Below are 27,697 nucleotides of genomic sequence, written 5' to 3'. Positions count from 1 at the left end.
GATTTTTTAAAATGCCCACCTTACTCCTGAAATAAGTTGGTGAAATACTTGGCAGATCAAGGTGGACTAAGCCGGGCAAAAAGCTCTTAGTTTCACCACCAAAAGCAACCCTAACCTTTTGGGTGCAGGTGATTAATTAACAATTTTTTTGCACTAATGATCACTTATTATATTAAAAATTATTATTATAAGGATAATATATAGTTGTGGAAATATGAGATCAAGTATTCTTATTATTTAACTATTGTCTTTGTCCTTGGAATTGTGCCATATATTATCCAAAGAGCTACTAACTTATATTATTATCATGCTACTAAAATAATCTTTAGGATTTCTTTAGGGGTGCATTTCGTTCGTGATTAGAATCGAAATCGGAATCGGAACTAGAATGGAAATCAGAATAATCATATTTTCCTGCACATTTCGTTCGTCACTGAAAGCAGAATGGGAATTGGAATGGAATTTGAATATTGAGAAGGACTTGGAATTAGATTAGGAGGATTGAGGTATTCCAATACCCTCTAGGATTGGAATGCGAATAGGACTTTCTCTAACTAAATAAATGGAATAGAACTCACTCATTCTCATTTTAGAGCGCAACTCCCCTAGTGAAATATGTTCTAAATGTATACTAATTTTTTCCCTCACTTTTTTCTTTTTACCTCTTTTGAAAGGATTCTAAGCAAATCAAGTGCCAAAATAACAGTGACCTCGTAAGTTTGACGTTTTAATGTCTAAAATGTGTGTGCGCGTGTGTTAGTAGGGCTGAATTCGGATAAAATACTAGCATATTCATATCCCTATTTATTTTGTTTGACAAATACAAATATGAAGACAGATGTTAGTCGGATACAAATCGGATATCAAAAATATGGATATCATATGGATATAAATCAGATAATAAAATTTTATGATAATAAAATCAAAAATATTACTAAGTGGATGATAAATTAAATTAATAGTATGCTAATATCGTCATTTATTTTTCTTAAATGTCTATGATTGCTATATAAAAGTAAATAGGGTTATAAATAAAATCAAATATCCGGATACGAATCGGATAGTTTTTTTATTTTTATTTTTATATGTTTTTAAATATAAATATAAATATGAATATTAATTAGATATTTAAATTTTTATCTATATTCAAATAGGTTTGGATACAAAAATGGATCGAGAATTCGGGATGGATCTACTCTCACCCCTACTTAGGCTAACTTCCGCTGTTTTGGGCCTGCGCCAACCATTGCCTGAGACCGGTTCGGCCCAGGACACTGCTTTCCTACCTTAGAAAATTAGGGAAACCTCTAGGTTTTCGGCGATCTTAGAAGTGGGTTCTCCCTTCTTTACCCAGGTGAGCTCTCTCTCTCTCTCTCTCTCCCCTCCCTGCGGAACGTGGCTAGGGTTTTACGGTTCGTCTCCTCGATTTCATCTTTTAGGATAGAAATTTCGAATTTTAATTAGGGCGATCTAATTCGATTTCGCTTGCTCTTTCAGCAGTGCCCCCATTTTTGGGGGAGATTTTGTTCCGCTCTTGCCTGTTCGAGCAAGATCTGGATAAAGATAGCCCTTTTTAGGGGACTATGCGCGCCTTGGATGTCAAACTCGGAATTTTCTGCTAGAAAAGTTGGTTTTTTTGGGGGGCTTGATTCAGAGGGTTATGGTAGTTATTAGAATTCGTTAGAGATGTTTTTTAGGACCCTTTGTCAAATTCAGGAGATCGTGTTTGGTCGATGGGAGGATCGAGGTTGTGTCACGAATGATTCCAAATTTATGTATTTTATGTTGATAAAGTTATGTTTATTATAGGATATATTATTGTAATATTTGATGTTACATAAAGAGATATTAGTTGCTTTGATTTGTTAGAAAATTTCTGGGAGATCAGGTTTAAGCTCTCTTTTATTCTGGTTTTGTGTATTTGCTTTTTTCAATCCATATATCTCTTCTTCTTCATAGGAGTTTTTCTCTTGTTTTGACGCATATCAATAATAAACTCAAGCAACAATGATATCTCCTTCTGGATTACTTTGGATGAACGGAAATCGTTTAGGATTTGAATGCCACCATCATTATTTGTTTATTCTATAGTCATACTAGGTATGGAAAGCTCCTTGAACTTGCAGTAATTGGAGAAACAAACCCGTTATTTATCCTTCTTTTACTTTTGTCAATAAATACTGCAAAGTCTAGCTGTTCTTCCATTTTTTGACCTTGACCTAATGGTCGAAATCTGAAATAACATGTTTGTAGCTTAAGCTAGTGTTCCCCATGTAGCATCTTCAGTGGTTTGAGGGCCCATCAGATGGAAGGATTTTAATTATTCAGTTGTTATATTTCATCATATCACTAGATAAACTAACTTGTAAAACTATTAGATAAGGCCTTCACCCCTTGTTGAAGCTATTTGGGAATCTTATAACTAACTAGCATTTAGATCCCTCCAGGTCCTTTATAGCCTTTCAGAAGACTATTATGTTTCACATGGTTAGGTTCAAAATTTTCTTAGCGACTATTGTTTGTCATCCATGACAACCGTGTGGGACACATACCTTACATTAACAATTCTTGCTATTACTAAGAGAAATAGATTTGAATATTTTTAAGTGGTCTTACAATAGGGTAGGTGAAATGGAGAACATGGCCTTGGTGGTAGATGCACGCCAGGAACTCACTGGTATAACACATTAAATGGTAGCTAGAATAGCTATGTGATAGATGCTGCAGTTTTAGGGTTTGAAGGAAGTATTAATCTAAAGATGAAAATAATGATGTTGAGATGGATCAGTGGTACAACTAGGAAGAGAGAAATTTAAACTCAAGCACTTGGAGGTAGTATGATAGGTGCGCCGATAACGTACATGGTATACAGGTTGATATGGTTTGGGTATGTTAGACAGACTAAAGAACTGCAAGGAGTTAAAAGGTCTTGTCTTATGGTTATTACAGAGTTGGTTCCAGAGGTAACAGGAAGCTTCCTCTATCAAGTTACTAGGTTTTTGGTAGAATTAAATAGAGAAGCTGGATCTAAATATCAGATAAGTTGTTGGCTCTTGATTTGTGGTAATGTAGTGTTTGAAAGAGAGAGGAAATTATTAGTAGCAGTAATGTCTGTGTGGTGAGATAAAATAGAGTTTGTGCATTCCTCGTGCTTCTGCTTTATATGTCACCTTTTCTTAGTGGCTTTCACTCATTACAAAGCCCGTGTTATTTTGAGTTGTTATTTTAGGATATGTTACTGTGCTTATTTTCATGTAAGTGAACAGCCTGAAGTGCAATTCTGCCAGAGGTGATCACTTTCAGATGTTTGTTTACATGTAACTCAGTCTAAAGTAAGGAACTTAGATTCTTAGTTCAGCAAAAACACCAAACATGACTCTGTCTTTGAGGGCTCCATAATCAAGTTCTTCTGTGTGGGTGAGTGGGGCACTTAATGCTACTTTAATGCCCACCCACTCTTTCTCCTGTTATAGTGAACTATTTAAATATTTTCTTAAGAAATAATTCTCTTTAGTAATAATCTAATAAAAAATTAATGCCAAAAACTGTACTTTCAATGCATTGCATTCCTCGAGGTAGAAGCAAAACTCAGTTTCTCTGAACTTAATATTTTATAACTCAATTTCTTAGAACTAGGTCTAGACACTTCCAACACTTTCTTGAAGATAAAGACAACTTTAGCTTGCTTTTATCTTGATCTTCATCATCTTACTTTTAATATCTATTTACTTCTTCATTCCTTTCATCTGTTCTCCCCATCTCTTGTATTCTTGGTTTGCCCCTTTACACGTTAGTGGCACAAGACATGAACGCTAGGGAACCAGTTGTAGGCTCATGCTGTTTATCCTATTTGTTGTAAAATCTTGCCAAACCATCTAGGATTGCTTCTATTGAGTTGTTCTCAATTAGCCAGTTCCATACTGATGAAACATGGCTTGCTTGCTGCTGTAAGTTGATGAACCTGCATAGTGATTGAATGGTGACATTGATGTTTGTTTCTCATGTTTGGTAGGAGATTTTTTTTCTCTATGATAGGCCAAAATGTATTACTAATCAATGCCTAGGTAAGAACCTTTAGATATCTCACTAGATCTTTTGTACTCTAGGCTATGAGCAATCTCACCGTATTAAACTTAAATTCTTGTTTGTGTTTTGGTAATAGGACCTTTATTACTGTAGTTTTTATAGTGTACATGAAGTAAAAAATGAAATCTTCCTAACATACCATCCTTACTCGGCATCTCATTGTCGTTGGTAGGTATGGACTAAGCTTGAACTTGCTAAGGCCTTATTTCATTTATTATCACAATTTTATTGGAGTAATTCATGTACCTCAAGATCTAATCTTTTAGATTGTTGCTCTACCACATCCTTCAGATCAGCATTTATTTATTTGCGAATGAGTCAAAAAAGGTTGTGGCCAATTTAGTAGGGTATAAATCCTGATCCCTATCGACTGGGCCAAGTTTAACAGAAGAATGGTTTTTCTTGGAGCCATGATCATCATTCCTGCTACGGTATAGAATAATATTATCCGTGCTCTAGATTAACTCCAATGCATGTTTGACAAAATTTAGTTAATGATTTTGAACTCATTTTCCCTCTGCCCACAATCATCAACTTGCATCATCAACAGTAACCTGTATGAACTTTTTTCTCACTCCAGATCTGCAAGCTGCCATTTCATGATCATTGACAGTGCCCCTTTATCTAACTCTCAGAATGACAAAAAAAATGGTTTGAACTGTATTTATTCTTAAATGTGCAATAAAATAATGAATATTTTTAGTGGTAAAAAGATATTATTATGTTCTTGCCAAAAGGTGTATTCATTCATTTTCCTTGTTATTTTCAGATTATTGATTATTCACAGAAATAAGTGATGATTATTTGTATGTTAGGAATTATCTGATATCCTTCAGTACTAACAGTTTCGAATGCAAAACTTCATCATTTGGTAATAGTTATTGCACCCTGCACTTATGATATTGCACCAAATTCCAAGTAGATTGTTAGGATTGACCAGATTTGGTACTGGAAATTATATTGTCTTCTTTTTAAGCAAAGTTGAAACCATCTTACACATTAGTTGGGTATGTGTACATGCATAACAATCAACTTTTGATGTCTTGTAGGTCTTTTTTTTCTGATTTCATCCTCTCACTAAAATATAGCAATATTAGGTGATTTAAGTTAGAAGTTAGAGGGCTGAGACCACTTGATTTTAAGATCACTAATAGCTGATCCATGTTTCCAAATGCAAAGTGACCTGAAGGATAAACTATTGATTCAGGTGGCCATAAATTAAAGGTAAGGTTGTGAGTTTTCCAAAGTTGTACGGTTTCGTGATGCCTTTGTTGAGTGAACTTGGTTTCAGAAGTTTGACAGTTGACTTGAGGATGGTGCCTCTGGTTGTCTATCTTAGTTAAGCATTATCTTGATAGAAAAATCCACCTTTCTATTGAGGTATGAGGTTTGCTGTTCCTTGGTCCAAACTCACCAAAGTTATTGGTTGTTCCCTTCTTCAATTCCATTAGTTTAATGGGTGAGGTTAAGCTTTAGTCCATTCTGCATGGTAATTGTATTGGATAATCTTATGACAAAAGCATCACCTTCTGTTTAATGGATAGCAGGGGAAAATCTCTAGGTGTTTGTTGATGTGATCCTAGGATGAGAATCATAGTCCATGTCTGATATGAATTCATCTCTAACTAATACTAAAATGAACAGGAGAGAAATGGCAAATAAAGAAGAGACAACTAGAAATGGTTAATTTATTTTGTACAAATTCCCTGAGCCCTTAAAATGTAAGGTTTAAGTAACCATAGCTGTATTTGGATTTAAGGAGAATATCTATGGACTGAATATATGAGCATACACAGATTACCATCAATTAAGGAAAGGCTATGAGTGTGTCTCTAGTATCGTCTTGCAATGAATTTGATCTGTCCTGGTGGAGTAGTCCTCTCCTCCCCACCCCACCTTCTTTTTGTTCGTAGTAGATCCTAAAATGATTTCTGCAATAAGCTGACACATTCAGCAACTAGATAATAAGGCTTTATTATTTATTGTTCTTTTTGGATCCTGCAACAAGATTGATCAAATTTGATGTCCTAGTGACATGTAAACTGACAAAATGCTATAGTAGAATTTTCATGAAAAAAATTGAAATTGGAGTTGGAAAAATTGTTTTAGCCAGCAGATAGTATTTGAAATACATTTTCAGTGGGAATAGAAACAGGAATACAAACCATTTTATAAAGAAAAACAAACTGGGAGAATTTGAAGTTGAATTGAAACATGGTGGATTAACCATGAATGTACCTTCGCCACATTGTGTTGTCATCATGTTTGGTGAAAACTTAATCAGAGATTTCCATGATATTACTAAGGTCAACAACGTTTGCTTGTGTGAAGTCTTTAAACAATAAAAACACTGCAGAAGCATTAGATTAGTGTAGCAGAAAAAAATGGAGAGGTGAAAGCATAGTGATTCTGAGAGGATAGAAAAGAATAATCAGAAGCAGCCTAGGAGTTGCTTCAATAAAAGACAAGGCAATGGAGAGAAGGAAAGCATCCAAAACTGAACTAGAAATTTAAAAGCGGTAAGGAGAGTCTGAGAAAATTTAGATGGGAGATGTAAGAGAGGGTCCAGAATAGATTTTGCTTTATTTGTAAGAATTTAGAAGTTGTTTGGTTACAGTTGTGTCTAGTATGTTTTCATCTATTATCTTTCTTAGTCTTAAGCTAAATCTTGCTTTGTCCCTGTAGCATTGATTCAAAATATTTGCATTCCATAAGTCCTATGTTTGCTGATTCTATTACATAATTCTGCATAATAAATGGTTTGGTACCATTCAGTGGGTTTTTGGGTATAGATCTGCATATATGTACAGTCACTAAACTGGCTACTTTGATCATTTGGTGCTGCTAGAATTTCATAATCTGCCTTCGTTGGATGTAATAGTGAGCTTATGTGTGTTTAATTTGTCTTTTGGCATTGTTGTCCCCACATGGTGGACAATTAGGCTGATGCGTGGGTTAGAATATGTTCAAACATGTGTCATAAGACCAAGACTGTGTGTTAAAAATTAATAATGCCATATTCTTTCCTTTGTTTTTGTGTCATCCAGAATAGTTGGATTGGATGAAAGCAACTCGAGTTTATCTGGACTAGCATTTCGCAGAATTAAATGGATTCTGTTTGGATGAAATTGACCATGTCTGACGAGAGCTAGGGTAAATTGATCATTTGAGTGGTGGTCTGGTTTATTGCGGTTCTGTTAGACAAGGCAGATGCTTATCACTGAAGCAGGCTCTTGAACAATATTGTAGATCTTTTGCTGATATAGGTTGATTGTAAAGAATTACTCTTTTCATTATTGTGTTGAAAGACACAATGACATATACAGACCTTTCCAAGGTAAGACGATTATTTTGAATGAAACTGTATCTGTGCATGTTTCTAAGGACACAATCATCATCATAAGATAGTGATTTTAAGTATCCTTGTTATGTCATGTAATTTTTTGTAAATCTAGTCTTACTTTTATGGAACTAATAATTCAACATTTAAACAAAACGATTTGAGATTTTTGCATGGCATCAAGTGCATATTTTCAGTTTCATAGGAAAAAGATTAATATTTACATAATTGGGAGTCATATCATCAGTTTCTTCTGGTAGAAGTTAATGGTGGGGCCTAGTTGATGGTGTTGCAATATTTCCCCCCCTTCCAATAGGTGATTTCCATCACTACCAACACGATGCTTCTTCGACTTACTATTTCATAAAATTATTGACTAGAACATTATTTATCTTGGTAATATACATAAGTCATGAAACCTTTATGTTGTATGTGGTAGTTGGAAAATGGGAAGGGGATGAGCCAGAAATATTGTTTCCACTCCCTTCACTCAAAATTACTGCCACCATTTGTGATTTTAGGTGGCTTGATAGTGCGCATGCATGCCCCATGTAAGTGTTGAATTAAGGGGCATTTTATTTGACTTAACAAGGCCCCTTGACATTGGACAGTGTGAACAATAACAAAACCAAATTGCATGTGTTCAAGAGAGTTAAAATTTGAGCGTAAGAGCAAATTTCAATCTTTCATTTCATTTACTTGTTATCATGACTCATAAACGTTTTGCATTGTCATATTTCATTTTTTTTATTAGTTCTAATGTACCTATTGCTGTTTAGGGTTCTACTGGATTACTTATTGTTGTGTGCGTTAGCATTTTAATTCTGTGTTTTCTTACTTGGTATTTTTGAAAGCATGACCATAAGAGTATTATCTGGATTTGGGATATCTGAGGCATGTACTGGAAAAGATTTGGACTCCTTTCTTAAATCTCATAAATGTTTAGCCATAAAATCTTCTAGTGACAAATTTTCTTGTTTTCATCTTGTAGAATTGATTCCTCGGTAGTTGCAATGTCTTCAGCAATGCAAACATCATATCTTCCTGCTACCACTGATTCAATAGCACAGGCCCTAGAGGCAAAAGATCCTTCTGAGTCTATTTCTATTCTCTACCGTGTTCTTGAAAACCCTTCATCTTCCCCAGAAGCATTGCGTATTAAAGAGCAGGCAATTTCAAATCTCACAGAACTACTCCCACAAGAAAAGAAGGCCGAAGAGTTGAGAACTCTTCTGACCCAACTCAGACCCTTCTTCTCTTTAATTCCCAAGGCAAAAACTGCAAAAATTGTGAGAGGGATCATTGATGCAGTTGTCAAGATACCAGGAACCTCCGATCTGCAAATCTCTCTCTGCAAGGAGATGGTGGAATGGACCCGTGCAGAGAAGCGTACATTTCTCAGGCAACGAGTTGAGGCAAGGCTTGCAGCTCTCTTAATGGAAAACAAAGAATATTCCGAAGCTTTAACTCTTCTTACTGGCCTGATTAAGGAGGTTAGAAGATTGGATGATAAACTACTTCTGGTGGACATTGATCTTTTGGAGAGCAAGCTTCATTTTTCACTGAGAAATTTGCCAAAAGCCAAAGCTGCATTAACTGCTGCAAGAACAGCTGCTAATGCCATTTATGTTCCTCCGGCACAGCAGGGCACAATAGATCTTCAGAGTGGGATACTTCATGCGGAAGAGAAGGATTATAAAACTGCGTACAGTTACTTCTTTGAAGCATTTGAAGCTTTCAATGCACTCGAGGATCCTCGTGCAGTTTTTAGCCTTAAATACATGCTGCTGTGCAAGATAATGGTTAACCAGGCTGATGACGTTGCAGGCATTATCTCTTCCAAGGCTGGTTTGCATTATGTGGGTCCTGATTTGGATGCTATGAAAGCTGTTGCTGATGCACACTCGAAACGATCGCTAAAACTCTTTGAAACTGCTCTCCGAGATTACAGGGCTCAGTTGGAGGAAGACCCAATTGTTCACAGACATCTATCATCTCTATATGATACCCTCTTGGAGCAGAATCTGTGCAGGTTGATCGAGCCGTACTCGAGTGTGGAGATTGAACATGTTGCAAAGATGATTGAGTTGCCCGTGGATCATGTGGAGAAGAAGCTTTCTCAGATGATACTTGACAAGAAGTTTGCAGGGACTCTTGATCAGGGTGCTGGTTGCCTGATCATCTTCGAAGATCCAAAGTCTGATGCTATTTTTCCCGCGACACTTGAAACAATTGCCAACATTGGCAAGGTCGTGGACAGCCTTTACGTGAGGTCAGCTCGGATCATGGCCTGAGCTTTGGTGTTTCCCTCTTTCTCAGACCACTTTGTCTTTCAGGCTTTCTTAGTTAACACATGAAACCCTAATGGATGATTGATATTTGGTTTCTTTTAGCTTTTCCTTGTTTGGTTTCGTAATTGCTCATTATGTTCTCTTAAAGATGGTTATCCTTTATGTTTGTTTGTGATGTGCTGTGAAATGCAAACTCTAGATATATGAACTGAGAATGACTTCTGAAATTGGTCTGCTATAGCCAACATTGGCAAGGTCGTGGACAGCCTTTACGTGAGGTCAGCTCGGATCATGGCCTGAGCTTTGGTGTTTCCCTCTTTCTCAGACCACTTTGTCTTTCAGGCTTTCTTAGTTAACACATGAAACCCTAATGGATGATTGATATTTGGTTTCTTTTAGCTTTTCCTTGTTTGGTTTCGTAATTGCTCATTATGTTCTCTTAAAGATGGTTATCCTTTATGTTTGTTTGTGATGTGCTGGGAAATGCAAACTCTAGATATATGAACTGAGAATGACTTCTGAAATTGGTCTGCTATAGGAACCAAACTCCTATTTTCTGTGGTTTATATGGAGGTTGCTATTTGTTAGTCGCATGCTTGTCAGAAGGAAAAAAAAAAAGGAGGCACTTTGTTGGCTTGTGTTGGCTCCATTTATCTGCTTATAGGGTGGTTGTACAGATGTTATAAATCAATTTCATGAGGATGCATTAGTTACCTGGTTATGGTTAATTGGTTCATTTGTTTCTGGTTCAGGTTCATAATCTGTAGTTTGCACTTGATGAATTGGATTCAGTTGTGGTAGATTAAGAATCTATTTTGTGAATTTGTATGATCTAAATTCAAAATTTTATTTTAACATTCAGATAAAATGACTTGGATTCGTTCATATCTAAGAGATTATAACCTAAAAAACATTTTAGAAGTGAAATGGTAGTAGCAAGGGTAAGGGGATTTAGCGCATACATCATTTTGTATGAGATAACTATGCTGTGAGGTGGACCCGGTTTGAAGTTTGAAAAGATAACCTAAAAAGGTAAGAGGTTACTTTGGAATACCCATGTCTTTTACATGATGATTAGTTATGGCTGCAATCTTTTACAGTATGGTAACTTATGGATACCAAAAAAACAAAACAAAAAAAGAGGCATCAAATGTCAGTGTCAATTGGATGGTTTGAAGTATAGCTAGGGCTAGGTCTCAAGCCTAATCTTTATTTATTTTTAATCGGGCTTTGGGCTGAGCCTATTTAAAATGTGATCTTTTTTTGCTAAATTCCACCCTATAATCAGCTCTAGTTTGAAGTTTAAATAATTATTTATATATTCTGTACCATCAGAATTGTCCAACTCGTTCCCCTCCTCCTCCAATTTTGAGTTGGATCGGGTTCAGCTTTGATCGAGGCTTGGTGGTTCAAAGCATAATGAATTGTGCTGAAACTAAATAACGGTTAGGTTTTCGGTTAGGGATGCGCTACCAATACACCATATCAAAAGAGTTAGAGTTGGGAATTTAGTTTATCAAGAAGAAGATGAAATTGATGAAATAAAATATTTTTTTCTTGCATATTGGTATTATTCTAGAGAGCAAAGATGAAAGTGGTTTGGATAATATTTGTTTGGATCTGATTGTATATTTAAATCTATCTAAATATAGATATAAATTTGAGCATCCAATACATCCGTTAAAAAAAATATATATGGATATAAATAGACAATTATCTAATTTGTATTCAAATATCCGACCTATTTAATTTATATAACATTATTAAATTTTTTTGATGATATATTATTTACTTAATTTACCTTTTATTCAATAGTATTATTGATTTTCTCTCTCTGGCTTATATACATATCTGTATCTGTATTTTCAGCATCCGAGATATATCCATATCCATTTAAAATAAATATGGATATGAATTTTCTATCTCTAATTAATATTTGTATTTACATCCATGTTCGCCCAATATAAATGAATACGGATATGAATATACTGATATTAAATCCATATTCGATCCATTTTCAGCCCTATCAGGGAGCAATAGATATGGTTTCCACATATATTTATAAGTTTATGCTAGTGATACGATGCTGATGGACGATTAACCACAACTTGGAAGGAGCATTCCACTTCGCACTGTTAGCAATTGGGACCGCTTTCTAACAAAATGCTTGTTGTCATCTTAAAGCAATGGATGCTAAATCTTGATCACGTGACACATAAGGAGCAAATAATCGGCAGCCATATCCATTTAAAATAAATATGGATATGAATTTTCTATATCTAATTAATATTTGTATTTACATCCATGTTCGTCCAATATAAATGAATACGGATATGAATATACTGATATTAAATCCATATTCGATCCATTTTCAGCCCTATCAGGGAGCAATAGATATGGTTTCCACATATATTTATAAGTTTATGCTAGTGATACGATGCTGATGGACGATTAACCACAACTTGGAAGGAGCATTCCACTTCGCACTGTTAGCAATTGGGACCGCTTTCTAACAAAATACTTGTTGTCATCTTAAAGCAATGGATGCTAAATCTTGATCACGTGACACATAAGGAGCAAATAATCGGCAGCCTGTAGGCAGGTATTAGGTTAGGTCGACATTTACAAGGACAGGCTTACTCGTAAGAGAAAAAAAGGATTTCCAAGGAGAGGTACTCGAGTTCAAAATAGACTCAGGTTTTCAACAATAGCTTAATGTCAATACATCAACAAAACTAGACTGGTTTGACATGATTAAATAAAACATTATCTTTGTATATCTTAGCTATATAATCAAAATTTGTGACTTTGACTCTAATTCTGAAAAACAAATAGGGTTCAAAACATATAGATAGATCTCATTAAAATTTGAAAACAAATGATCTGATATTTATACAAAACACTGCACAAATAGACAGCAGTAGCACATGAACTGAGTGCATTGCTTGACAATAAGTGAAGAACCATTAGTAAGAAAACTTCGATTGTTTCAGAAAACTGTATCTTGTATTAAAAATCTGCAGAAAATTGGGAAAATGAAGTCTTGGTTGGCTGGCCATTTCGAAACACATTCATCTCCCAATAAGAGCAAGAGAATAATATGCTAACAGAAGTTCCACCATAAGCAGATGAGAATGAAATGCGACACCAAACAGAACTAAGAACTTCACAAGAAAATAGCCAGAAAAAAGTTAATGAAGACAGAACAGCTTCAGGACAAAATACTGAAGCCACTCACACTGATACCTTCTCGAATATGAGACTGGTCCAACATGCCTCGACACAGCTGTTGAACGCTGCACATAGTTACCCAAGCTCTCAGATTTGCATCCATGAAAGAAACAGTATATACAATGAGGTACAAAATTGAACCAATGACAATACAAAATCCATGTTAGAATCCGTGCCTTAAAGTATACATTAAGCAAAGCAAAACAGCATGAGAAGTTGTTTGAACAAACAGGAGTTGGCATGCCAACATGACTGCAAATGTACAAGATGTTAACAAGCCCATGGTCCATGAAAATGCACAACTCAAGTGCACAATGATCTTGGATAGATTTCGACTCGCATGACCGTCGAAGCTTTCTTATGCTGATGCAGGAAACTGGCAAATGATTTCAGTCAGTTGCCAGAGAAAAAAAAATCAATGTGATCTGCAGACAGCCATTATCTGTGACGCATCCAAAATCTCAAGAAATCTGCTTACTTGTACCTATACTTTTAACAACAACATTCTGCATGGAGCTCTTCTTCACAACTCCTCTTGAACACAACTCACTTAGCAACTCTAAGGCCTCCTTAGACATCCCTTCATAAGCCAGACCTTCAATGAGAATAGTGTAGGTTGATTCATTGGGCATACAACCCTTCAACACCATATAAGCAAAGAAATCAATAGCACGATCCGTCTGCCGGGATTTGCAGAGCCCCAAGATAACTGAATTATAAATTATTGCATTTGGTTTAATACCTATTTTTTCCAGTTCATTAAATATCCTGATTGCCTCATTGATCTTACCCTCTCTGCTGAGACCAGCAACAAGGGATGAATAAGTTATAATATCAGGACGGAGACCCTTTCCCACCATCTCCTTCAAAAGCTCCAAAGCCTTTTCAGTATTCCCAGCCTTCGAAAGCCCATCAATGACAGTGTTATACGTAATCAGGACAGGAGTACAGCCCTTGCACCCAAGCTCATGAAGCATGTCAACAGCAACATCAACCTTCCCATCCTTGCACAGAGCAGTGAGCAAAGTGTTGTATGTCACAATGTCTGGGTAACACCCCCTTGACACCATTATATCCAAATACTCAATAGCTCTCTCCATCTTCTTCTCCTTACAAAATCCATGCAGCAATGGGTTGTAGCTCAACGAATTTGGCGTGCACCCATGCTCTGGCATCTTCTCCAACACATCAATTGCACGCCCCAACAACCCCTTCCGGCACAAGAAATTGATCAGAATATTGAAAGTCACCACACTTGGGGAGCAACCCTTCTGAACCATGTCAGTCAACAGCTTCTCAGCATCCATCCACCGCCCTGTGCTGCACATACTTCTCAAGATAATATTGTGGCTTATAACATTCGGATTGCACCCATAAGATGGCATATTGTTCAAGAACTTGATCGCCTCATCCAATCTCCCTTCCTTGCAAATCCCATTGATCAAAACATTATAAGTAACGACATCGGGTGTGCAACCCTTCGACCTCATCTCATCCAAAAGCTTCATAGCCTGCCCCACGCCGCTACCCTTGCATGTAGCCTCGATTAAAATAGTGTAAGTGAAGACATCAGGGGTGCAGCCTCTCTGGAGCATCCCGTCAAGCACCTCAAGTGCTTTCTTGAGCTTCCCTCTCTCGCACAAGCTCTGGAAGATGGTGTTGTAGGTGACGACATCGGGGCCGACGCTCATTCGGTTGAGAAGCCGGAGGGCGTTGTCGGTCTCGCCGGACTTGCAGTACCCGCCGATCATGACATTGTAGGTGATGACGTCGAGGGAGGCGCCGGAATTCTCGACGATGGCGAGCACCCGAGCAGCCTTCTTGGTCTTGCCGACGCGGCAGAAGCCGCGGATGAGGCTAGTGCAGGGGATGACGTCGGGGACGGCGCCCCGGGCCGCCATTCTCTCGAGAAAGGCGAGGCCTTTCTCCAACTCCCCGTTCCGGATGAGGCGGCGGAGTCCGTCGTTGCTCTTGAAGGCGTCGAAGTCGTCGGAGGGGCCGCCGTTGGCGAAGCGGTCGTTCCAGGTTCTGCGGCGCGCGGCGGCGGCGGCGGCGGCGCCGGAGGCGGCGGAGATAGCTCGAACTCGGGGTTTTCTCCGGCTGGGACTGGTGGTTTTGGGGCGGGATTCGAAGCCGAGGAAAGAACTGAGTGAAGGGGTGCAGGGGATTGAGATGGGATAAAGGAGAACCCTAACCCTAGAATTGGGTGGGGTGGGGCTTTGGAGGGGATTGGGGGGCGCCAAAACATCCATTCTATGGAGGACTTACCCACTGTGTTCTTCTCTCTTGTGGTGGAGGTTATATCGATGGAAGAAACCTAGGATAACGTTGGATACGAGTGGGAGAGGAGTAGAGAGAGCGGGAGGCGGGGTTTAGGGTTTTGGGTGGCGGGGGAACAAAGACATGGCCAGTATTGATACTGGGGCCATGGTTCGCCCTGGTGACCATGATGGAACGGCTTACATCGCCACGCTACTGGGGAACACTGTATCGCATCCAGCACCGTCCACGTATGTGGATAGAAAGAGTGCGATACAGAAGGGCCATTAGATCGACCATGTTGAATTCATTGCAATCTTCCAAATGCAACCCCTAATCCCTCCCCCTCGCCCCTTCAAGCAAGAAAGAAATGCAAATGCAAATGCTAATTTGGACCCAATTTCACAATGCAAGCCTCTTTGGTGCAAACCCTAGTCCCTCGATCCCTAATCTTGTGAGTCCCTATCTATGTATCAGTTACTCTCTCTCTCTCTCTCTCTCTCTCTCTCTCTCTCTCTCTCTCTCTCTCTCTTCTCCCCCCTCTAATTATGTATAAAAGATTTTAATTTCCAATTTAACTTAGTTTATTCTACATCATTTCCATCTCATTTTGGTTATTTTCGACGCCATTTTCAAAATTTCCATGTCATTTCCACATGGGCACTTTAACAGCAAAATTGGATGCTAGTTGACAACAAGTCAGCATTGCAACAATTAATAAAATACTCTCCCCCCCCTCCCAAAATCCAATATGCAAAAAAAAAAAAAGGATTTTTTTATCATTTAACCTCTCTTTGCTATTAAAAATTGAAATCTTCTATGAGAGTCTCAAACTAACTTTTTGGCTCTTTGAATGATGTATAAGGATCATAGGACTCAATGTGGACCACTTTAATCATGGTAGATAGTAGGAATAAGGTTCAAGAGCGAAATCCACTATATTGGAAAGTTGAAATCGTGCCTCAAATTTTTAAAGACCATAACTTGGTCATACCATGCTGGATTGGGATAATCTTTTTTTTTTAAATCGAATAACTTTTATAACTTATTATTTTTTATATAAAAATATTCTAAAATTTTATTAATATTTTAAATTTTAATTAAAAAAGAAATTGACCATACGCTAATTTCTATTTACATGCGGACGTCAAAATGGGACGGAGGTGGATGGAACATCTAATTCCGCCCGTTCGTTGAGACAGGCTATAGGCAGGATAAGACAGGAGGGCATGGCCGTAATTCTCGCCAAAAGAAATGTCTCCCGTAGTCGGCAGCTCTGTTTGCACTGCATTTTTGTCTTAATTTTTTTTTTAAAAAATAAGTGCACAAATTTGAACGCATCCTCATCCCGCGCCCGGTCGCTTCCTCATCCTATCTCATATAGTTGCACCAGTTTAAGTATAGGTGTTACCTCTTAATCCACTTATTCTAACTTTTATATTAAAAATTAATTATAAAATTGGTAAAAAGAATAAAATTGATAACATATTGATAAATTCTGTTTTTAATATTATATTTGCTGCATATGGCACGGATGTAAAACAATGCCTCATGCAAATTTATCGACTTTCAAGTCCGGACCCAAATTTGAATTAGTAAGCCACCCCCTTCACGAACTGCGACGAAGTACAGCCGGCGCAGATCATGGTGATAGGCACCACCTCCTTTAATCCCCTTGAGAACATTTCCACCGTCTCCACGACCATTGACCAGCCCCCAACAACGATTTTGGACTTCCTTCCTATCAAACAGCGGCCTTGGTGCAAGAAAACGTGCCGTCCCGCTACCTTTACTCCTCTGAGCTTCCTCTTGATCCACTATCTTTTATAAAATTTTATTAATTTTATTTGTTTGAGTTTATTTCTACTAATCATATCTATTTCCACAAAATGAGCTCTATTAAAACTAGAAGAGAAATCTGACTTGAGTTATATAATAGAAAAATAAATAAGGCCCGTGTACCTCAATTTTATTATCATCAATTAAAAAAAGAGAAAAAAATTTATTTTTATTTTTTTTATTTTTTTTTGGCGATTCGAGTTGAGTGAATTGAAGAAATTTTTTTTAATCTCCAATTGGATCAGGGCACAACAAAAAAAATAATAAAAGTCAAATAATGCTCATAAGGTTTTATAACGGTCGATTAATTGCTCTCCCTAAATCGGTTCTCCATGTCTGAATAACAGTCAAAAGCTTGGCAGTCACAGCTCGAAATGTGCAATTGCCGAGACAATGAAAGAGCTAAAAAATCTACTTGAGACTACCAAAAAGCTGGGCTAAGTTACAAAATATTGGGAGGACGATGACATATCCTCATCCACCGATGGTGTATTTATCTTTATCAATTCTTATTTCTATTATATAGAAAGCTGAAATTGTGCGTCATACTTCTAAAGGCCATAATTTAATCATTCGACCCTTGATTGAGATGATCTTTTTCTTTTGAAATCGAATAACTTTTAGAGATCTACATCGTAGAGCCAGCCCTTTAAGGGGTTAAAATGGACCAAAATTTCATCATTTGGGCCCTGAAGTGGCTGGTCAAATCGAAAATTTTATTTTTAAAAAAAGATTTTGACTGAGCGTATCTTTCAATCTGAAAAATTTGATGGAGCAGCAGAAGACAAAGTTGATATAGAATCGAGATCTATCTCTAGTAGAATTTTAATTGTTTCGAGTTTTTTTTTTCTAATGTTCATATCTATTTTAAAAAAGTGAGTATTATTAGAACCTAAATTGTATAAAGGAGGATCTGATCACTACTATTATAAATAGAGGCACGTACCTTAGTTTTATCATTATCAATGAAAGAAAAGGGATGTAAATTCTACTTTCGTATGTTTTATTTTTAAAAAAAAAATCTTTTGAGAGATTCGAGTTGGGCAATTTGAGGAATTTCTTTCTGCTCTCCGATTGGACCAAGTTGGTGTCAGAGTTTCAGTCCTCTAAATTTGCGAGGGTCTTAGTTCATGCTCAAGATGTGGGAAAATATAAGAATTTTTTTATCATGTAACTTTTTTTGCTATTAAAATTTGAAACCTCCTTCAAGAGTCTCAAACTAGGTTTTTTGCTCTTTGAATGACCTAGAAGGATCATAGGACTCTATAGGTAGTGCGAGATAGGATCCAAGAGTGAATTTGTGCGTCAAACTTCTAAAGGCCATAATTTGGTCATTCGACCCTCGGTTGAGATGACCTTTTTCTTTTGAAATCGAATAACTTTTAGAGATCTACATCGCAGAGCCAGTCCTTGAAGGGGTTAAAATGGACCAAAATTTCATCATTTGGGCCTGAAGCGGCTGGTCAAATCAAAAATTTTATTTTTAAAAAAGATTTTGACTGAGCGTATCTTTCAATTTGAAAATTTTGATGGGGAAGTAGAAGACAAAGTTGATATAGAATCGAGATCTATCTCCAGTAGAATTTTAATTGTTTCAAGTTTTTTTTTCTACCGCTGATGTCTACTTTAGGAAAGTGAGTACTATTAGAACCTAAATTGTGTAAAGGAGGATCTGATCACTACTATTATAAATAGAGGCATGTACCTTTGTTTTATCATCATCAATGAAAGAAAAGGGATGTAAACCCTACTTTCATATTTTTTTTATTTTTTTTTTAAATTTCTTTTGAGAGATTCGAGTTGGGCGACTTGAGGAAATTCTTTCTGCTTTCCGATTGGACCAAGTTGGTGTCAGAGTTTCAGTCCTCTAAATTTATGAGAGTTTAGTTCATGGTCAAGATGTGCGAACAATACAAGCAATGAGGATAACGACTATCCATGCATGAAGTACATTAAAAGATAAAGGCAAGTATGGCTACTAGTTCTATCTCAATAGATGATGAGATGAAGGAACATCTCACATAACTAAAGAAGATGATTGCCTAACTCATCGAGATCTTGTCTCGATTGGTGATGCTTTTAAGACAAATATCAATAAGTCATGTAGTAAAGCTATCTTCCACATCTAGAGAGAATAATCTACCATCTAGCAAAGAAGACTAAGACCAGAAACCATCTCCATGTAAAGCTAAGTAGTTCAGCTACAAGATGGTGAAGCGAGCATTTTTCTATCTTCAATGTTGATTTAGTAGGAGCTAAATCTTTTAAACTGGAGGAGCCCTGATCTAAGAGGATTATAAGACTCGATATAGACCATTTTAGCTACTATGAGTGGGTTGAAAAGGATCTAAGAGCAAAATTCACCACATCGAAAAGCTAAATTGCATGCCAAATTTCTGGAGGCCATAATTTGGTCATACGGCGACCAATTGAGATATTTTTTTTTAAAAAAAATCGAATAACTTTTTAAGATCTACATAGTAGAGCTAACCTCTTATAAGAATAACTTTTTATTTTTTACTCAAACCATTTATAAAAGAACATGCAGGCAAAAAGTGCATTGGATAAATTCTGATCAAAACTGAATTCATATTCAAATCCAGTCAAATAAGAATGCATAAAGTTGTGATCAATCATATTTGGATATGAATTCAGATAAAGAAATAAAAAATTTGTTGGATATAAATACGCATTTTGTTCCTCAAAAAAAAGTATCGTATTTTATTCTCTGCATTCAAATCTTGATATTTAGATACTTATTATATTAGTAGAGAACATCTATATCTCTAGATTTTCATAATCTAATGCAAGCTTTCTCTCTCTCTCTATATATATTATGATTTTAGTCAAATAATTAAAAAATTATAACTACATTATCATCTTCTTTTATAATTATATTATACAATGTTAATTATAATTATGGGGCTTTATTTAGACTTCTGTTATGTATCAGGAATAATATCTAATTTATATATGCGTATGTATATATAGTTAGGTATGTACATATGAGTGGAGCTAATATGGGAGCTTTCATACAACGATTTAAATAAGGTTGGTCCTGTTGGACAACCTTCATATGCACCAAGAGTGGTTGGATGTGATTTATTATATCCAAATTACTTTGTTAAAAAAATCATATGATTTGTAGATATGGACACCTACATATTAGTTCTATTATATATATATATACACACATATATATATATACATATATATACATATATATATATATATGTATATATATATATATATACACATATATATATATATACATATATATACATACATATATATATATGTATATATATGTATATATATATACATATATATATATATATATATACACATATATATATATAGATATATATACATATATATACATATATATATATATATATATACATATATATACATATATATACATACATATATATACATATATATATATATATATATATATATATATATATATATATATATACATATATATATACATATATATATATACATACATATATATATATATACATATATATATACATACATATATATATATATATACATATATATATATATACATATATATATGGGGGTTGCTATTCTCATACTGAAAGCTCAATATGTTTGGATGGAGGGGCGAGTAGACTATGATCATAATATTGTTATAGGGCACACGGAGTACCTCGTATCTTCACCTTGTCACTATAAAACACCTTGCTCTATCCTTGCATAGCTTCTAAGCCAACCATATATGTCGTGGGAGAAATTTTTTAACAGGTTTTTTTGTAAATTGGTGCTCTACTTCTATTGCTAGACAAATTCGGTTGACATATTGACATATTTTCCATCCAAGCTATCGTTTCTCTCTAATGCTGATACGCACCTCTAATGCTGATGCCTAAAGGTGCGTGTACTCTACTCCTTAGGATTCTTTCTCTTTTTCTATTCAAAAAAGGAAGCATTATATATAATTTATTTAGATATAATGTTCTAAAGCAATTAGATACAATTTGTCTGATAAAAATTTATTCGGCATAATTAGTACACCTAGAAGATGTGGTAAAGTATGGGTTGATTCTTTAATCTGTTTGTGTAGATAATTGGTATCAACCACTTGACTGATGGATTGGTGTCATTCAGTATCGTCTGGACTTTATCTTCTTTGTTGAGATGTCCTAATTTTGTTTATATTTTTTTTATAAACTGCAGTTCAATCGGTATTCTAATAGAATGGACAAAAGTTGGATAAATAAGTTGAGATCCAGTACCGAATATTTATATGTATTCATTTTTTATTTGATCACAATTTTTTTTATTAATTTTACTTCTTTTAAAATATTAATGTGACTGTTTTTTTTAGAGAGATATAGAAAAGAGCTACAAATCTTATTTCAGAGCGCATCGGGGAGTCATCATCATCCGACACGGCCAGTCACGTTGAGGCTCAGGTCTATGCCGAATTGATGGGCCCAGAACGTTATGGTCGTGCAAGGGGTTACGGTGTCGGAGTTACCCCCACTCAGCTATCTGCAGTGAGCCAATATATCCAAGATGCCAGACAAGGTACTAGCACTGCAGATGTTTGTAGTTTGAAGATAGAGATGGCACAACTAAAGCAGTTATATGAGACAAGGATAGAGGAGATGAGGCAGAGTCATATGACTGATATGGCGGAGTTGAAGCAAAGCCAAAAGTTGAAGATATAATCTTTGCAGGATCAGCTTGACCATATTTCATCCTTTTTGCAGAGATTTGCTCCTCCGGTACATAACTAAATCTATTTGAATATTTTATGTAATTATAATGTATTCTTGTATGAGCGTGATGACTTTCATATTTTTAATTTCTAAAATATTTTTTTTTCTTGTAGGTTGATGATACTTCATCTACTCGTAGAGATGATGATGCTGTCGACCCATGATACATATCGTAAATTGTGTACTTAGGAAGTTGAGATGTATGTTTTTAAAATGTTTTTGAAGTATAATGTAATCAAATATGATAATATGAATGTAATCAAAGTTCTTGTTTGTGACGTGTATTTTGTTATATATGTGATTTAGTGTATTTGTTTTGTTAGAATTTAATGTATACAGAGTATTAAAAATTACTTTTACAAAAAAAAATTTTTAAAAAAATTCTATTGTCAACGCTTTTAAGCGTCGGAAAAAGCAAGTGGCACGAAAACTGGCACGCCTTTAACGACGCTTTATTGCGTCGGCCTAGTCCGACAGTAACCAACGTCGGTCCAAGCTCGCCGACGCTTTTAAGCGTCAGTTACCTCGACGCTTAAAAGCGTCGGCATAGATCGACGATGCTTTCTTGACGCGTCGGCCTAAACCGAGCCCACGCCCACCTGCCCGACGTCTTACCCACGCTTTGGGGGGCGTGGGCAGGAAATCTACCGATGCTTAAAAGCGTCGGTAAAAATCAAATAAAGCGTTGGAAGATATCCTTTCTTTTGTAGTGTTAGGAATCTAAAAGAACAAAAATTTTATTGTTTGAGCTAGACCAAACAAAGCGCTGGGAGATATCCTTTCTTTTATAGTATGAGGAATCTAAAAGGACAAAAACTCTTTGAGCTCTGAAACGGGCTGGTCAAAAAATATTATAATATAGAAATGTTATAATAATTCTTTTAAGCACTCCTCCCCTCCCTCTATTTACCAAGTAGAATCTTAAGCAAATTTTCTCTCTTTGCCTCCAATCACATTTGACTTATAAATTTTATTATGATCGTCCCTCATTGGTTGCCTATGCACGGCTTCCCCCACAGCGAGACGACTTTTAGGTGTGGATATGGGTCCCTCCCTTCCCCCACGCCCCAAGTTACGCTTCAACCCCCCGCCCCCCCCACCCCGATATGGGTCCCTCCCTTCCCCCACGCCCCAAGTTACGCTTCAACACCCCCCCCCCCCCCCCCCCCCTTCTTCTTCAACACCCCCCACCCCCCCCCCCCCCCCCCCACCCACCCCACCCCAACCCACACCGCAAAATTATTCAAGCTCGTCAATTCATCTCTTGCTCCTCTTCCTCCTCTTCTTCTTCTTCTTCTTTTGTTTTTCATTTTTTTTCTTTTCTGACTTCTAGTCTCGTTCTTCTTCTGGCACCATATATAGCCATTCCATCTCCATTAAGGGCTACCTCAGCTCATCCTGAATAGTCCAAACCATGCCAGAGCCTCCCCTTGAACAACAATGGTGTTGGTCACCACCCCTTTGGTGGTGCAACAACGATTTTGGCTCAACTTCCTATCAAACGGATGCTCTAGCGCAAGAGAACGTGCCGTTCCTCCACCCACACTCCACTGAGCCTCCCCTTGATTCACCATCGTCTTGGCCACCATTACCCGGGCCAGCTGAACCATTTTCACCATCTCTACCACCAGTCCCCAACAACGGTGTTGAACCTCTCCTTTATCAACAATCGTCTTGCTCACCATTACAACGGCCAGATGAATCATTTCCACCACCAGTCGCCGGCGACGATTTTATTAGCCTTCTTACTCCCTATCAACTACCTGCTCTAGCGCAAGAGAACGTGCCGTTCCGCTACCCATATTCCACTGAGTCACCCCTTCATTCACCATCGTCTTGGCCACCATTACCCGGGCCAGCTGAACCATTTTCACCATCTCTACCACCAGTCCCCAACAACGGCGTTGACCCTCTCCTTTATCCACAATCGTCTTGCTCACCATTACAACGGCCAGATGAATCATTTCCACCACCGGTCGCTGGCGACGATTTTATTAGCCTTCTTTCTCCCTATCTACTACCTGCTCTAGCGCAAGAGAACGTGCCATTCCGCTACCCACACTCCACTGAGCCTCCCCTTGGTCCACAATCGTCTCGCTCATCATCATTCCCCGGGCAAGCTGAATCATTTCCACCATCTCTACCACCGGTCACCAGCAACGATGTTGCCCTTGCTTCATATCAAGCAGCTGCTCCAGAGAACGTGCCGTCCCGGACAGTTGAAATAACCAAGTCGCTGATCAGAGAATCTGACTTGCCTCCGGAGACAGATCTTGGTAAGATATTTATTTATCATGAGCATCGGGTAAACCTCGCGAGGATAGTTTTGAAACAAGGGTAGTTTTATCGTGGTACCGTGATTTCCATGAGGAGTCCATATGTCAACTGTTTTCTCTGGGTATCCCTTTATTTTTTTTTTCTAATTCTGTCTTGATGATTATAGGGGGATCATCACAACTTACTTCAGGCCATGCTACTGGAACTGAAGGGAGGGGTGGTGATCTCACCAGACCCAAGAAGAAGAAGACTGGAATCGCAGCCCAGGTAGTTAATTATCAGACGCAATCTATGCACTTGGCATTGACAAACAAAAATACTAGTCTGACTAAAATAGGTCAATATGGACGCTTGAAAACATCGCTCGAAGATGTGGAGCGCACGTGGCTCTAGCTATCTTAGAGCAATGCTTCAGTAACTCGTATGCCCCAGTTAATTTTCTATCAGGATGGCACGACACAATGCCACATGTTCGAGCGATTTATTATTTATTACAGTGAGTAATCTGAGTTTGGGCAACCTTCTTAGTTCTTCCTAACTTTTACCGTGCGCTGTTGTGTGATTTTCTTTGCAGAGGGAGCGGACGAAGAACATCACTAGGGAAGACCTAGAACAGTTATTTCACCTTCCCCGAGAGCAAGCTGCACAGGTGCTCGGCTTGTCCGTAACAACGCTCAAAAAGCTCAACCGGAAACATGGCATACCGCGCTGGCCTTATGAACGACCAGGTCCTCTCTCTCTCTCTATCTATCTATCTCTATCTATCCATCTTTCTATCTCTCATCTTCTCTTGTGGTGGCCATACTATTTATACCCATTGTCTAGAAGAAAAATATGACTTCTACCCATTTGTGGACCCCGTGACAGGTCAACCTAAGTGACGGCGTGGACTGCACGTGTATCAAGTATCTATTAAACGTTATATGGAAGTAATATCGAAATCTTATTCCTGGCGAAGGCAAGGAGCAATTTATGTTTTGCTACTATTCTTGAGATAATTTGTAGACCTAGAAGATTGGGTGGCTTGGGAGTTCAAGATTTGAGATCAAGGAGGAAGGCTTTCATGGTTAGATTGGCAGCGAATCTAGTGCTTCACCTGGAGACTCTATAGGCCCGACTACTAAGTGCAAAGTATAAGTTTGAAGGCTCTCGGGTTCTCTATTCCCCTGCTGAAAGATATACTTCAGTTGGTTACCTCTCTTCAGTTTTTTTAGAGCATAGCACATATTCCGGAGGTCAACTTTCTGACGGATTGACGAGCAGGTTGCAAGCAGGAACAGGATGCGTTTGGAGATTTTGGTTGAAATAGACTCAATGGGCTGCAGGCATTCAAGACCATTTGAGACCATTTGGGCCAAAATCTCCTCAGCGTGCGTCAACTGCCTTATGTTTTACCTACTTTCAAGATAATATTATGGCTTCTAACATTTTGGATTACACCCATAGAATGGCATATTGTTCAAGAATATGAATTTGGCATTTGACCATGTTCTGGCATCTTCTCCAAAACATCAATTGCATGCCCAAAAATTGTTTCTGACGATAGAAGAATATACGAGAATGTTGAACATAATATTACCACACTCAGTGAGCAATCCTTTCAGATCGCATCAGCGAGCAGCTTCTTGACATCCATCTACCATTCTGTGCTTCGCATACTTCTTAAGATAATGTTGTAGCTTACAGTGTTCGGATTACGAGTGCGGTCTAGGTTCTCTTTGCATGGTGTATTGAGATTAGAAGAGAAAAAAATTGACATGACTCTACCAAAAAAAAAAAAAAGACACAACCAGGCCCAATTTTTTTTGGTCAGGTGTGGATCAAGAAATTCTTTAATTAGAATGAGATATACGGATAAAATTTTCTAATCCAAATTTTAATTAAATCGAGTATGGGTTAGATCAGCATTGTCCCAGCTTGGATCTTAAAGGTCGTATTCTATTTGAAAATTATGATCAGATTAAAGAATTATCCCAATTGGTTACCCAATCTCGAATTAGTTGAGCATAGGTCACAATTTTTTTTGCACTACTTAAAATTTTATGATGGTCAAATTCCCCAGGCAGCAAATTAGTGAGTGGTAGGAATAGAGGAAGTGGGCTGTGTGAGACCGTGATGGGAGAAATTCCTTGCTCAGGTTGTTTAGGTCTCGTTGACCGGGATAGATATAATTGGGCCTACTGTTTAGCCGCAGCATTATTTAGTTGAAATTCACACATCAAGTAGGGCCTATTCTTTGGAGTCATACTTTAAATAACACCAGTTGTGGGTCTGCTGTCGGTCATGCACTAGATTTTCAGTTAACTTTCTCAATTAAACATCATATTTCATGAGATGTTATTTGCATAATTTTCACGTAGCGGAGCAAATAAATAGGCAAATAGCTAGCACATTGAGAGCAAACTTCTGCTTCATATGAGGGTTATTTCACAAAAATATGTTAGATGGACTTTAAGATATTTCTACATGATATCCTACTAAGCAATTCTTTCTAAATAAAGTAAGATTAAGGGAAAAGTTAAGACCATAAATTTTTAATAACGTTTTATATAAACTAACTCTTGTTGAGAGAAAAAAAAGAAGACTCACCTGCATTATAATTATTCAAATCAATATCTTTCGAGATGCACTATCCATGAATCAAACATAAAACATCAAGTTACTAAAGAAAAGGGGCATGACCAATAAAGCCCTATTTCACCTTTATTTAATCCAATTTTCACCCTTATGATTCTTCTTCTTCCCTTTTATTCTCTCTTTTGGGAGGATGTAATTTTCATTCTATTAATCAATTTGAGCCCCAGACCATTCCATTAAAAGACAAAAGGGAAAAAAACTTTCACCTCTATCATAAGCAACAATAGAAGTTTGAAGATAAGCCAACAGGCTAGCTGGCTCCTTTACATTTTCACAGAGCATCCTAAGCCATCAAACGACCACTTTATACCAACAGATCTTTGATGCTATGTCATACAATTCTTGCATTGATAATTATGTCTTGTATAAAATGGTTGAAGATACGTGCATGGCATAAGCCTTAATAACTTTTTCGACTGATTAGTTCGATCGCAGACGTCCATCATTATCCCTCACTCAGCCATCTGCATACCAGATTCTATGCAACATTTATTAGTTGATAAGATTATGACTCACCTATATATTCTTCTCTCTTGATTGAAAAAATAGTCATAAAATTAGTCATGTGCATTACATGCACAAAATTACTTTTAGCAGGTCGGTAAGACATTGTGGCATTTGGTTGTTGCTCCATTCATAGAAGTCATTCAACAAAGTAGTATTTTCCTGTTGCTCCATTCATTAGCCCCAGATAAGTAATTTTCTTATGTGCGAAACGAGGTAAGGTAATTATTAAAATGTTAGGAGTCACTTGGCCATGACTTGGATAGACATGGGCAATTCCATTCAACCAGAAACAAAAGAAACCTGATCACCTACAGATCGAGGCATCAAAAGAACCTGCAGTCCCAATAGCCCAATCCAAAAATGTCAAAGATCGAATATTCGAACTCAGTTTTAGGGCCATGGGCAAACTACCACCCAGAGTTCTAAAACCTGATTAGGTTCGATCCGCCCTAGGCTTAAGTGGGCCAATAGAA

At 37.2% G+C, this 27,697-nt stretch overlaps 2 protein-coding genes across 5 annotated transcripts; one reads left to right on the top strand and one right to left on the bottom strand.

Annotated features, from left to right (window-relative positions):
• The first annotated feature begins 1,222 nt into the window (after positions 1-1,222).
• Positions 1,223-10,180, top strand: LOC103708657 (26S proteasome non-ATPase regulatory subunit 11 homolog). Of its 4 annotated transcripts, none has more exons than XM_039129435.1 (3): positions 1,223-1,354; positions 8,418-9,675; positions 9,973-10,180. In XM_039129435.1, exons 2-3 carry the CDS (start codon positions 8,440-8,442, stop codon positions 10,015-10,017), a joined length of 1,281 nt encoding a protein of 426 aa, XP_038985363.1. In that variant the 5' UTR covers positions 1,223-1,354; positions 8,418-8,439; the 3' UTR covers positions 10,018-10,180. The 4 variants fall into 4 exon arrangements, with proteins under 4 accessions (XP_038985363.1, XP_038985364.1, XP_038985362.1 ...); XM_039129436.1 differs by having other exon boundaries at positions 8,418-9,666; positions 9,964-10,176; XM_039129434.1 differs by lacking the exon at positions 9,973-10,180 and having other exon boundaries at positions 1,319-1,412; positions 8,418-9,932.
• A 2,840-nt stretch (positions 10,181-13,020) lies between these two features.
• Positions 13,021-15,387, bottom strand: LOC120111674 (pentatricopeptide repeat-containing protein At1g09900-like). The gene has a single exon (XM_039129432.1). It carries the CDS (start codon positions 15,198-15,200, stop codon positions 13,410-13,412), a length of 1,791 nt encoding a protein of 596 aa, XP_038985360.1. The 5' UTR covers positions 15,201-15,387; the 3' UTR covers positions 13,021-13,409.
• Between the last annotated feature and the right edge of the window lie 12,310 nt (positions 15,388-27,697).

Source organism: Phoenix dactylifera, chromosome 8 (assembly GCF_009389715.1).
Source record: "Phoenix dactylifera cultivar Barhee BC4 chromosome 8, palm_55x_up_171113_PBpolish2nd_filt_p, whole genome shotgun sequence".
NCBI lineage: Eukaryota > Viridiplantae > Streptophyta > Magnoliopsida > Arecales > Arecaceae > Phoenix > Phoenix dactylifera.
Note: the sequence above shows the minus strand (reverse complement) of the source record. Positions and strands in the feature narration are given on the sequence as shown.

Excerpts from the sequence above, each read along its gene's own strand:
- LOC103708657 (XM_039129435.1), top strand. The coding sequence starts at position 8,440 with ATGTCTTCAGCAATGCAAACATCATATCTTCCTGCTACCACTGATTCA. Across the intron at positions 9,676-9,972 it reads CAATTGCCAACATTGGCAAG|GTCGTGGACAGCCTTTACGT; the intron begins GTCGTGGACAGC and ends AACATTGGCAAG.
- LOC120111674 (XM_039129432.1), bottom strand. The coding sequence starts at position 15,200 with ATGGATGTTTTGGCGCCCCCCAATCCCCTCCAAAGCCCCACCCCACCC.